Source organism: Chelonoidis abingdonii, chromosome 21 (assembly GCF_003597395.2).
Source record: "Chelonoidis abingdonii isolate Lonesome George chromosome 21, CheloAbing_2.0, whole genome shotgun sequence".
NCBI classification, from domain to species: Eukaryota; Metazoa; Chordata; order Testudines; family Testudinidae; genus Chelonoidis; species Chelonoidis abingdonii.
In genome coordinates, this window is record NC_133789.1 from 2777154 (window position 1) to 2790836 (window position 13683).

The 13683-nt window shown below is 58.1% G+C and overlaps 1 protein-coding gene across 2 annotated transcripts in view; it reads right to left on the reverse strand.

Moving 5' to 3' along the window:
* Positions 1–274: 274 nt before the first annotated feature.
* The window catches only part of IGFBP4 (insulin like growth factor binding protein 4), a 30188-nt gene continuing 16779 nt past the window's right edge, over positions 275–13683 (reverse strand). The window contains exons 2-5 of one of the 2 annotated variants that reach the window (XM_032788983.2): positions 3257–3420; positions 2518–2652; positions 1977–2118; positions 275–562 (exon numbers count right to left, since the gene is read on the reverse strand). In XM_032788983.2, the coding sequence (XP_032644874.1) occupies positions 1984–2118; positions 2518–2652; positions 3257–3420 (434 nt within the window). In that variant the 3' untranslated portion in view covers positions 275–562; positions 1977–1983. Of the gene's footprint in view, positions 2119–2517; positions 2653–3256; positions 3421–13683 lie in introns of both variants that reach the window. The other variant, XM_032788982.2, reaches the window with a different exon arrangement.

Consider the following 13683-nt stretch of genomic DNA (forward strand, 5'->3'; position numbering starts at 1 on the left):
CCTAGACACAACACGCGTCCACCTGCCATTAGAGGGGGCGGGAGAGCTCCGAGGCGGCCAGTCCCCAGCACCCACTGTCCATCTGCTCCCGCAGACCAGGACTTTGCAGGGGAAACTTTGCCTTAGCTCTGAATAAGAAGGAAGGTCCCATTGGGGGGGGAGGGGCAACCACGTTCCTGGGCTGTGCTGAGAAATAAGCCTGCGATTCCCCCCACCCCATACGTTCTCATGGCTGAGCGCGGGGGCCTCGCTGCACCCAGTGGAGCCAGCTCCACACAGCCCAACACCAGGCAGCTGGCCTCAAAACACCGCAAGGCTGGCTTTAAAAAAGGGAGATCTAAAAGCGATCGGTTAGGGTCTCGTTTTATTTGTCTTCTGGGTTTGCAGCCTTTCGGGTGCCCCTGGGTCACCCGTTCAGGCTGGTCCCTGCAGCCAGCAGGGCGAGAAATGTCCCACTTGGTAACAGCACGGAAGAGTTCTCCCCGAATCGCATGACTGCAGGGACTCTGAGAGGCAGATCTTGTGGGGGTCACAGTAAGTGTGAGCGACGAGTCAGGAAACGCTGGAGAGAGAGATCTTGTGTCCATTGCTACCTGCCTCCCTGAGACCTTCTCAAATGTCTCCTGCTCCCACCCACACATACGTCACTGACACAGATACATGCTGCCCTGTGTGTCAACAGGCCATATCAACGCAATTCAGGATCCCAGGCACATTGCAACAAGGGGCCTCCCCTGGCTCGCCCCTCCAATCACCCACACATGGACTGTCTGGTGGGCAGCCCATTAGTCCTCCTCTTGGGGAGGGCTGGGGCTCTCCTCCTCCCTTGACAGGCAGGCATGGCAGCAATCCTCCCCCCTCCCCCTTAGTACTTACCTGACCTGCCGGGGTGTATCTGTTTGGGGGAACCAGCCCACTGCACGCGTCTCTTCCTGCCATACATAGTCCTCTGCTGGGGTGGGGTTGGCAGGGCCTGGAGTTAAGACCCCATTGAAATGAGCAGAGTAGGCCCCCCTCTCCGAGCTCTTGTTTCAGGCTCTCTGAAGACTCAGGAAGATCTCACTGCAGCCGTAAGTAGCACTTGGGTCATATCATTGCGCGTTTCTCTGCCATCACGAGGGTAGCAACTCACTTCTTCTTTTGGCAAATGAGAGCGGAGATTCGGATGCAATGACATGGCTCCCAGTGCTGGGGCCCTAGATACAAGCCTGTAGCCCCATGCGGGTGCGGGAGAAAGGGCATGGAACTGCAGGGAAATCCTAGCACACCTTATGGTGAAACCATATGGAAAAAACAGGGGCAGTGGGGGGCAGGGCTGCGACTCCAACAGTCCTACTGCCACCCTGAGTGGGGCCAGGACTAAGCGTCTTTTATAAGGCAAATGCTCGGCGGCAGCACTGAGGCGACCCTGGGGGCCTGTGTCTGTTGCTCTCTGTCATGGGACTTTGGCAAAGTGATCTCAAATGAGCCCCTCCTTCCCTCCGGCCGCTGCAGCGCATCCCAGCGCCTGCCCCAGAGACAGCCCTCCAGGGAGCCCTCGCTGGCCGGGGCGAGCGAGAGCAAAGTGGGGAGTTGGGGGAGGGGGTCACACCGGGAGGCTGGCAAGTGGCCGGGGCCGGAGAGGCTGGGGGGTAACTTACCCCTGAGTGTGACGTCCCTAGAGTTACTCGTTGCTAGTGGTCATGTTGGCCTGGAGGCCTAACCCCACCCCCCTTTCACCCAGGATGTGCCCCCATCCGTGCACAGAGCCCAGGGTAGAATTGCAATGTCCAAATCAAGTGGTGCAGGGCAGAGCGGCTCTGAGGTACAGGGGGCGCGACAGCAGTTCCACGAGGGCATTAGCACATCTTGGCATCCCCCGAACCCAGCGAGGTTTGTTTGTGGTCATGTCCCCTTCCTTTCCACTCAGAAACAGCACCAACGGGTTGGCTTAGCCCCGGCCGGTCGCCAAGGAAATCTCCCTGTCCTCCGTTTACCACCGAGTCACTCTCGAACGCCGTCCACAGACTGGTGGCAATCCAAGTCGCCCTTCAGCTCAGGGCTTCCCGACAGCTTGATGCCAGTTTTCCAGTCCACACACCAACACTTCCCACGCTGCCCATCCAGGGCTGGGTGACACTGCGCATGAGACAGGAGGCTCTGATTAGTCCTTGCTGCACCGGCAGTGGGGCACGCCCAGCTCTGGGCTGGCAGAGAGGCACATCCGGCCCTGGGCTGGCAGAGAGACACGTCCAGCCCTGTGCTGGCAGAGGGACACGTCCAACCCTGGGCTGGCAGAGGGGCACGTCCCAACCCTGGGCTGGCAGAGAGGCACGTCCGGCCCTGTGCTGGCAGAGAGACATGTCCGGCCCTGGGCTGGCAGAGGGACACGTCCAACCCTGGGCTGGCAGAGAGACACGTCCGGCCCTGGGCTGGCTACAGCCTTAGCTGTACAGTGGGTGTGTGCCCCTCTCGACCTGTCCCTGTCCCCAACCCCTAGGCCAGGGATCCTGCTGGCAATGGGGGCGCAGGCCGTACCTGTTTGGGGTGGAAGTTCCCGTTGCGATCGCAGTTCGGGATGGGGATGATGTACAAGTCCTCGTGGGTGCGGGTCTGGGATGCGGCCAGCCTCTCCAGTGCTCGGTGCAGCTCGCTCTGGCACGACCCCTGGGCCTGCACAGAAAGCATTGATCGGAGCCCAACTCAGGGGAGGAAGAAGACCCCTTCCTTCCTTCCGCCCAGACAGGCTGGAGTTCCCCTTTCCTATCAATTGCCAGATACCCGCCATGTGGCAGCCACTAATAATACCTGGCACCTTGAGCTTCCTCCCAAGGGTTCCCTGGGGGAGGGGATGGCTGCAAACCACCACCCCAGGCATGAGGGTACAATACCCCCTGGGTGTTTGGAGACCCCCACTCCCTGCTTTAGCCCCTGCAACGCCTGGGGACCAGGGGGGACGTTGCTCGTTTCCCCTTCGTCGGTGTCGGTGTTGGGGGTTGCACTGCCCGCCCCCAGTGGGGAATTTCCTTCTCTGGGGCGCAGGGAGGGTGAAGAGCGAGGACACTGGGTAACAGGACAGCGCACCCCTGGCAAACCAAAGCTACCCCATGCTGGCTGCTTGCACAAGAGACCCGCCCGCTGGGGCCTCCTCTGCAGCCCCAAACACCAGTCACTTGTGGGCACAGAGAGGCGCCAGGGCATTAGGGGTGAAGGGAGTTGATCACAGGCCCGGGCAGCAGCAGTCGCCAAGCCACAGGTAGCGGAAGGGGCATCTCACTATCTGCCTCGTCTCCTCCCGATGATGCGAGTTCCCGTTGCTCCTCATCTTCACGCCGCTGTTCACCCGGTCGCGGGTTTTTGCCTGCTGCTTCAGGAGACACTTCCGGTCCTGGATGCTACATGGGCTGAAGCTGTTGTTGGGGTGGTCGATCTCCTCCTTATCTGTAAAATCAGAAGGTCAGGGAGAGAGGGGAGCAGTCAGCGGGGAGCAGCGTTTCGGGCGGCCTGGAGCAGGACCCTTGCAGAGCGATATCCAGGAACTGTAGCCAGTGCAGCCCCGGCCTGCTCCCCCTCCCTGCCCTCCACTGTGCGGAGGTGCCGGTAAGCTGCAGATGGCCCTGGTGCAAAGCCGCAGGGAGTTTGTTACAGGATTGACTCAGCCCGGGGCTCCGACGTGCACGTCATATGCGTTTAGCTAGCTAGGGCAGGGCTGCTGTTCACTCTCCCAGAATGCACCAGCCGTGCAGCATGGGAGACCAGTGGTGCTGAGCTGCACCCGACGCAGAGCTGCAGGGGCCATGTAACCGTCAGGGAAGCCTGGGCCAAGCCTGGTTCAGTGCAGCTTGCTCCGGTCTGTGGCTGTGTGCTGGTAGCTACTGGTGACCCGTGTGAAACGAAGCCTCAGGCCAGCGCCAAGCGACGCCTTTGCTACAGACACCCCCATTTGCACGTTGGTCCCACAACTAGTTCCCATGCGATGGATGCCCCCCTCAAAGACCCCACCCCGGGAAGTGTCCCAGGTTGGACGAGTCCCGGGAATCCAGCCAAGCACTGATGTACAGGGATCACTTTAAGCAGGTGCTACTGTCATGGACATCAGCGCCTGGATGGACCAACCTTTCCACCTCCTGTTGATGGCCGAGACGCGGCCAGAGTGGAAGATTGCTCCAGACAGCCTGGGGCGCTGCCTCCACCGGCTCACATGCAGTGTCAAACAGGACAGAATAACATGAGATTTTGACTCAGATCGTTACCTGGGGCTGTGGCTGGTGATTCCCTCTTCCCCTGGGGAGAGGGCCCAGCCCACTAAACCAAGCCCTAATACAGCGCATTAACGGGGAAAGAGAAGCCGGAAACGTGAGCTGCTTTCCCGGCCGCCTACAGACACTAGAGCAGCGCTGCGCTGGCTCCTCAGTCACCAGCCAAAAGAAGGGATTTGCCCAGTTCACCAAACCACTGTTTCTTGCCTAAATGTCACCCAGCCGCTTAATAAGTCCAGAAACCTCAGTTGCTTTTCATGGCACTTCAGTCATTTCCTCCTCCTCACCTGTCTGACAAGTCTCACTGATCTGTATTAAATTTGGGCCAGGTGCAGACAGACGAAGGCTGAAGAGTCTAAACAGACAAATAGGCAGGAGAAAGCCAGGCTCCTTCTTCCCATTTCATAGATGGGGGAACTGAGGCACAATGAGATTAAGGCCACGCCCAAGGCCATACAGTGAAACAGCTGTAGAGCTGGGACTAGAACTGAGGTCTCCTGAGTTCCCATGCAGGGCCACAGCTCTCCATGGCACGTAACCAGGGTGTGTCGGCCCGTCTGGCTGGGCGTGTCTCTGTCCCCCCTCACCGTGGTAGCCACACAACTCACAATGCCGGATGGCGGCTCAGTGCCGATATCCCCATTGGAACTCCCCCCGGAGGAATATGCAGAGCTGGGAACTGATACCCCAGTGAGTGCCAGGCTAGTGCCCCGGGCACTGGCCTTTCTCCCTCTCCGTAACTCGGAGGCCTCCTCCTCTTCCTTCTTCCAGCCATTGGCCCGGAGGGAAATTCACCAGGATGGCAGCAGCCACAGAGGGACGCAGGAAATGTCTCTTTCCCTGCTGCCCAGTTTTCGTTGTGGCCCCTGCGGGGAGCTTGGCACCAGTGAGTTTGTTCGCATGCAAATCTTTCTAGTGCCGCTCGTCCCCACTGGATTTTCCCAAGCTGCCCGCCATGGGCAGCGGCTGCCCGGCCTGCCTCTCCAGAACGACCCCTCCACCCAGCTCAGGGGCACCTCCCCAGCAATCCCGGCTGCAGCCCCAAGAGACAGGTCCATAGGCAGCAGCCAGCTTTGGCCCCTAGCCCAACTCCGAACTGGCCCGCTGACCGCCCCCTTCTGGGCGAGTTCCCGGCTCCTCTTCTGTGCCCAGTTTGCTCCCTCCCCCCGGGACTCCAAAACGCTTTTGCTCCCGAGCCCTTTTCCAAATGGGCTGAATAAAAGTTTCCATCTGTTATGTAAAAGTTGGCCTCGGTCCTGGGAATGTACATAGGATACAAATGGGTTCGCACATTAGCCCCTCTCCGAAGCAGCCTCAGCGGTTCAACGTAACCTGCCCCTTCCCACCCGAGGCCACCGGTGTGTGGCCATGGGGTGGGGTGGGGTGGGGTGGGGGGGCAGTTAGTTCTAGCACCTGGCTTAAAAATGTCTTCTCCCCCAATCTGCACCCCTCCTCCGGCTTCTCACACTTTGTCACCGGGTCCCTCTCACTTCCCGGCCCAGCAGCTTTTCAGCGTTGATTGTTGTTTTTAAATGACAACCGCTAAAGACACAGTGCTTTACTGCCCGGCTGGTTACTGCAGGGGGGCATGACGAGTGGTTCGTTGGAGGGCTGCACACAGGGGCTGGTTTCATTAGAGGAGTTGCTCGGGTATGCTAGGCTCTGTACCTCGGTCTGTTACTGTAGGGTGTCCTAGGACGCATGCTGTGCTGCACTCATGGCTTTATTATCATTGACTGGCTGATGACAGCCGAGCTGCACTCGTTCAACTGGCCCCCGAACAGGGGCTGTCCCAGTGACCCCACCCCCTGTCCTCCCACGCACCCCGCCCCTCCCTCCTGCCCTCTAGGGACGAGGACCCAGAGCACGTGTTGGGGTCACCTGTGCGATATCCTGCAGCAGCGCTGACATCCCGCATGTGGCTCCCTCCCCCCGGCCCTGCTCCAGAGGGCTCACGGGCCAGGCGATGTGGCCGCAGCTACGGACCAGCGGCTCCCTTTGCTGATGGAGGCTGGGGCCCGTGGCACAGCACCGTCTGACAGGAAAGGCACGACAGGCTCTGTGCATCCCCAGGACCCCTTCCCCACAGGCCGGCTGGGCCCCAGAGCTCTGTGACAGTCCCTCCGGCTGGCGTTTCCCCAGGAGATCTGTCGCTACCCGGGATGGTAACCACAACAAACTCCTCCCCTCCCTGGCCCCCCACTTCTATTTATACCCCCTAGGCCCAAGCAGGCAGCAGGCCAAGGAGACAGCTGCACCTTCCTCACCTTCCTCTGGGTGCATCCAGCAAGATGGCCAGGGAGCCAAAGAGGGGTCTGCTCAGGGGCCCCATCTCATAGCATAACCTTTGCCCAGGGTGTCTCGGTGGGCCCAGACCTGCCAGCCCCAGCTGGGGGCAAGAACAGCAGGGCCGGAGCTCAAAGGGAGGCTGATCCCCACGGGAAAAAGGTTTAACGTCAGCTCGTCCTGTCCCTGCATCCCTGGTCCGAATCCGGATGGGCCACATCTCGGGGCTCTTCCCCCTTGCCTAGGTAACCCCACTGACTAGTAGAGCCCCGCCTGCTGCCACCCTGCACTGAATGCTGGCACAGTCGGCGCATGCCATGCGGGCTGCGCTGGAAAAGCTTGACGGGAAGGCTTGTTGGAGGGCGCACAGCCTCGTCTGGCCCGAGATTGGTTGGAGCCCGGTGAAGGGGAGAGCAGTGCTACTGCTGCTAATGCTGAACGCTGCTCCTCCTTCAGCTCACGTGGGGGCTGCTTCCCGAACCAGAGCTCATGGGTTCAAGTCCCAGATAGGGACCGACTCCTAGGAGAAAAGACGCGCAGCCCAGAGCTCTTCCGCCAGGCTCCCAAATCCTGCAGAGCTGGAAATTTTAGAGACCCCCAAGTTTCCCCAAATTAGGGGCCACCTCTGAAAAGTGAGGCCCGAAGGGCCATGAGACCCTCCGGCTGGGCTGCACTAACGAGGCAGGAGGTGGCAAATCACCCACCTTCCCAGCCAGGGGCGGTGTTCGGCAGACCCAAGACCGTGCCCATCCATGCCAGGGCGGGTGCCTGGAGCGATGCTTCTGTGCCATTCGCACCCGGGATAAAACGAGGACACAACCGGAGGCCTAACGGGCATCGTTACACAGTAACGAGCTCCGGCCCCCTGCTTGCCTAGACGGCTCTCAGTGATGGGCTGATTCAGACTCCCCCCTCCCCCGCTTGTTTCCCCTTTCATTCTAGCACTTTATCCCCGTGGCATGGAAAGCTGGCGCTGGGCTCTGCCAGGCCCTGCACATCAACTCCTTTCGCTCTGGAAATGCGCCGCGTCCAACAAGCTCAAGTTTCATTGTCTGAGCTCCAGCGGCACCGACAGGCCGGCCGGCCGAGCGCTTACACCCACCGCCTTGGGCTCAGGGGCTGCTGCTGCACCCTGTGGGGCCCACAGCTGGGGGAGCGCAGTGGGGCTGCCCTTCCCCACTGATGTCCTGCAGGGGCACAGAGGGCAAAGGGCAGCTCCAGCGCACCAACCAACCAGCCCACAAACTGGCCCCGAACTTTCATCAACACTTTTGGGAGGCTCACAAAAGTTCAGCTAAACTACTCCCCTTGCCAACCTCACTTTCCCTGCTCTGGGATTCCAGACACAGTGGAGTCAGATCCACTAATGCTTCCCCTTAAAAAATACAGCCTGGCTGGCAGTGTAGGACCTCCAGGGGCTTCCCTCCTGATCCCAGGAGATCGGAGCCATCGCAGCACTGGCCGCCCCGGCTCACGCAGGACACTGCAGCATTCGAGGGGGTTCAGGGAAGAGGAATGAGAATCATCAGGGCCGGAAAAGAGTCTCCTAGAAACATGATTGAAAACATTGGGATCGTTTGCCTTAGGGAGGGCACAGAGGGGACCGGGCAGTAAGTCTAGAGAAGGGAGCTCAGGAGCGTCTGCTCTCCCGGTCTCACCACACAGGAAGAAGGGACCGTCCGATGAACCAGAAAGGTCAGACTTTCCAAACCAATGCAAGGAAATTCTCCACAGGCCGCATAATTAGACGGCGGAACTCATTGCCACAAGATGTTATTGAAGACAAGATCTTAGCAAGATTTGACGAGGGACTAGACCCATACCTAACTAACGAGAGTGATCATAGTAAATCCCGTAAGAGCTTTAGAAAGGCTATTAAACCTGCTCCGGGGTGTGTCCTGCTCTCTAACTACAGGGGTTAGAAACAGAGGCTGCTGACTGCAGGTCTCTGGCACCTTCCTCTGACACACGTGGTACTGGCCAGCTGGGATCCTGCACAGGACGGGCCTTGGGCCTGAGCCAGGGCAGCGAACATACGGCCCTATCAGATGGGATGGGAAGTTTAGATTCTCTTGCACTGCTGTGCGTGACGGTGCTCAGACCCTCACTGAGCTCCACCTGCAGATTCTCAATTATATCTGGATATTGCTTTGCGTGTCTGCTTACAATGCATGCACACACACACGGATACACACGTGTGCACACACACACACATGCACAGGCCTATGGACCAAGGCCATCAGAAGTCACTTGCCCTTGGGAGAAACACCCCTAAACCGTTTGCCGTTCACTCAGCTTCCTCCAGACTCCGTGAACATCAGCTGGGGTGGGAGTCCGACCTCAGTGCCGTTCCCACTGGCCCTCTCCACCTTCCTGCCAGATGACCCAGGCAGCAGCAGGGCAGCCTCAGTCAGACACCCCGAAACCCCTCCCCGCACAGCCCAGGCCCAGTGGCTTTGCCAAGGCGGCAGGCGCCGGCCCGGAGGGCAAAGATTTCTGCTCCTTTGAGACAGGACAGCATGTCCCAGCTGAGCGGGGCACATTGTGGGAAGCAGGATTTTCCCAGGATGCTCTCTGCTGTTCGCAGTGTGTTGTGTTTGATATTCATTTACGAGCTGTCACTTGCAAAAGGAACTTGAGCCTTTCCCTGGGACTCCAGGGAAGGAACTGGGCACAGAAGGCTGCAGCCAGGGCCAATGACACAGCACTCCTTGGAAATGGGGTTGAACCTGCAGACCTTCCCGTGCTTGTGTGGCCGGGCCCAAGCGGGAGAGCTGCGCCCTGTGCCCGGGGAGTCAGCACCCACCAGTCACTCACAGACACCGAAGGGGAAAGCAGGAAACAATTCTAGGAATAAAAAAGTTCATCTCAAGCAGAGTCCAGTTCTGCAAGCCAGAGTGTCTGGGCAAAGTGCGGCTCCAGGACTGCAAGACTAGGCGCGGGCGGCAGGAGTCGCTGTCAAGGGACCAGGGCTGGTTAGCTCAGCATTTGTTAAAAGCTGCAGGTTCCTTTGATTTCAGGATCCTTAAAGCTCCATGTTTGGTTCAAACAACATTTTTCCACTGCGTGTGCCCGGCATTTTGTTTTCTGCCTTTGCCGTGCAAACCTTTTCCACAGCCACAGGGCCGAGCTGCCATGTCACGAGCGAGGTCTCCTACTTGTTGTGGCCGCGGCCTGGGCTCAGGCTGTCAGCAAAGGGGAACAGCACAGCTGCAACCACATACGCTTTGAAGATGTGCTGGTGAAATAAGAAAGCGCACATACTACACGCACGCAGACCTTCACACCCACACAGACACACACAGACACACACACACACAGACACATCCTCACATGCACACCCATACACCCTCACACACACGCATCCACATACACACATTCCCTCTCTCTCTCTCTCACACACACACACATATCCTCACACACACACACACACACACCCCCATACACCCTCACACACACACATCCACATACATACACACACACACCCAACCTCACATGCGCACACACACACACACACGCACACCCTCACACACATCCCCTCACACACACAGAGACACAGCCATACATGCACACCACACACCCTCACACACACATATCCACATACACACATCCACATCCCCTCTCTCTCTCTCACACACACACACACACATCCTCACACGCACACACAAGATTTGCCTGGTTTTGGAACCCAGCTCTGTGGAGGGTTTGAACTATTCCAAAGTGGATTTTATCCTGACTGATTTGGGCTATAACAGGGCTGGGTCGGGCCCCTGTTTTCTCCTGGACATTGTTAGCCCAGTTTCGGAGAGTGGAAGGATACAGAAACCCACGCTGCTTGTAACAGGCTGTAGCACGGTCCATTTCCAAGTGCAGTTACAGCTTAAACTAATCAGTCGTGCAGAGGAAGAAGCATTTGCCCAAAGAAACGTGGTGAAATGCTGGCACTGCGCAATAGACTAGAAAGCCCCCTTGATTTTTAAGAAATGCAGCAGAACTGCGGTTTTCTCTCTCTATTGCCTGGGACCTGTCACAGGAGTCAGATTTACAAGTCCAATTCCCCCAGGTCCTCTGGAAAATCCCCAGCGGAAATGGTACCACGAAATGAGGTAAGATTTGGTTTTAATCATAACACCAAATCTAACCCGCTCAGGGAGATTTTTGTACCAAACACCTCGGTTTCAGCACAAGCAAACATGAGCTGTGCTGACTTAACTGAAAGCCCTTTATACACAGAGACGGTTCCTGGCACTAGCAGGTGAGAAATTCTGCTGATTTGCCAAACTCTAGCAGAGCTTTACAGGTAACTTGGCCTTGAGCTCTGCCTAAGCCAGCCTGGTAATTTGAGTTGGTGGCGCTCAGTGCCTGGACGCTCCCCGCGAAGGTTATCTCCTCCTGCCCTTTGCCAGAGCGGGTTGACTCCTCACCACCTGCCAAGACACAAAGTACAACAAGGGGACACGAAACAGACCAGTCAAGTGGCAAACTGCAAATGCCCTTCCTGTGCTGTGACGCCCTCCCTCTGTAGCCTCCGCTGCAGGAATCCAGCCAGCTCTGAACTTCACCCAGCCATGCTGGGAGGAGCGTTTTCAAGGCAAGGGCAAGCAACGACCTCGTTCTCCTCTTCGGAGAAGCCAGGGCTGGACATGGGGGCAGTTCCCTTCACAAGCAGGGGAGGAGAGAGAAGGGACACAAGCTTTCAGGCTTCATCATCACTGCCCCAGAGGAGGGGTTTCACCAGAGACGGGGGCACGTTGAGCTCAGAATGCCAGCGCCTCGTCTCCGCCAGGGGGAACTGGCTTGATGTAAGAACGCACTTTTTTGCAGTGAAAACAGCCTCGGGAACCCAGCCCTGGATTCAATGCTCCTCTGCGATGACAGGGTGGGTGCAGGGCCCAGGGGACACAATGACAACGCAGAAGGATGGGGGGTGCCTGAGCTGTGTGAGAACCCTGCCAGCATTGACACGGCCTGAGAGCAGCCAGGAGGGGTCACGTGCCACCACCTGACTTCCTGCTAGCCACAGCCCCTGCAGGCTCTGATCCGGTCTCCACTTTGGAGACTCAGGCCACAGGTGTTGCTCCCCCCTTGTGACTCCCTGCCTGTGCCTCACAAGGCCTGGGGGGCAGGGAGCTGCATTCCCCGCAGAGGATCCTACAGGGAACTCTTTAAACCACACCGCAGGGATGCCACCCGCTGCAGAGAGCACCTGGCTATTCCACCTGCTTCACCGGAGACGGGTGGGGTGGACCAGAGCTCTGATTCTGTGGACGCTGTGCCCGAGGGAGAGAACTGGATGCAAGGAGACAGTCCCTGCTACCCAAGCTATGCAACAATATTGGGCAACATTTGCTCCAGGTCTGGAACCCACGGCTGAGCCTTTGCTACCCTAGCCTTGGGAAGCCCTCTGCAGACACTAGTAAGCCACATAGTTGCCACCCCCAGCCCTCCCTGCTAGGAGTCAGTATCATTAACCCCTGTTACAGATGGGGAAACTGAGGCACTTAGCGGGTTAGTGGCTCAAGTCACTTGACCCCAAGGTCACAGAGGGTGTCAGGGAAAGAAAGGTTTTAAACACAAGAACCTGCTGCCCTGAACTTCTAACAGAGGAACAAGCCGAAGCTAAAGTGAAGGACTCTTTTCCCAGCAAATTTTGATTGATAGAACTAAATCACCTGGATTGGAAGGAAGGTGGCTTCAGATAGTGGCCAACGCTCTTAGGAGAGCGAGACACGGGGTTCCCGTGTATCTGCCCCACCTCTGCCAACAGCGGCTCTCCCACCGAGGCTGGGCAGGAGCTACAGACCTCATGCGTGCTGCTCCCACTCCCCCAGCAATCAGAGTGAATACCAACAAAACCCGCTGAGCCGGCTGCAGGGAAGCAGCTGTTGCCCGTGGCTGGTATTGTTTATTACGGTAGCCCCTCAAGGTCATGGCAAGGATCATTGGCTCTGCTGTGCTAGGAGCTGCACACGGAGCTGGGAGAACAGCCCTTGCCTGCAGAGCCGACAGTGCAGTCAGACAAGCCAAAGGGAACACGCGAGCCCAGAGAGGGGAAGGGACCAGTGCCCTGCCACAAGGCCAGTGTGTGGCAGGGCCCCGGGGGCGTGTGCTCACCAGCAGAGTCCTGCCATACGGGCCCAGGGAGGTATTTATGGACTCGCTGCCAGGCACCAGGTCAACGTTCGCAGTGCGGACACGTCTTCATTTTCATGTTTGTTGTTTGCTTTCCATGTAATTTGTTCTTTTCCAGGAAACTGCACGAGTCCTTGAAATGTGAAACGTGAATCCAAAGGTGGCACCGGCCGGAGACCCTGCACCAGGGTAGTGCCGGTGCTGATGGGACGTGGCGAGGCTCCGTGCTGGCCACTGATTGCCCCATGGCATGGCCATGCCACATGCTGTGAGCTGGCAGCCAGTCCTGCAGTGGTTGTCCCGGCTGGGATCTCACTATGTGTCTGGGAGGGCGGGGTGGTATATAGGTCGCCTGCCGTGCCAGCTGGACTGTTTGCCCGGTTGGGGCACACTTGGTGGTGGCGCAGGTGGATCTGAGGTCGCTGTCCCTTGCAAGACCCTGTCATTCCCGGGGAGAGGCATTTGGGGAGAAGCAGAGCGAAATGTTTTACCAACGGACTTCAAGCCCCCTCTACCCCTCCAACCTCCCCGCACACACACACACACTGCCTAGAGGTGTTGAATCTAAATGAGCCCAATAAAAGTGATTTAAACAAAGCAAAGACCCTTTGGTCAGATCAGCTGAAACAGGAAGCGCTTTGAAGAGGCAAAAGATTCACACAGTTTGGAGGAGCAGGTTCCATCATCCAGCCTGAGGCTGTGACGCACACGATTGTTGGGAAATGCCCAGGCTGGTTTTCCTGGCTGCAGGTCAGGGTCCCAGGGCTGGGCGCAGGAGCTATTTGCTCCTGGGGTGACTTTTACAGGTGCCCGAGCAGGTCCACATACAAAGGCCCCAAGCCTGTTGCTCTCATGGTGATCTTGGCATTTTTGCATGCGCCGGGGTGGGACCTAGTGTCACGGAGTCCCCGGACGATGCTCTGGAACTGCTCCCCACAAAGCCAGTCAGGACTTTGGGGAGCCTCCTCTCCCTCGGAGCAGACTTGTTCAGGGCAAGAAGCTCACACGGCTTCACCTCCTGGGTCTC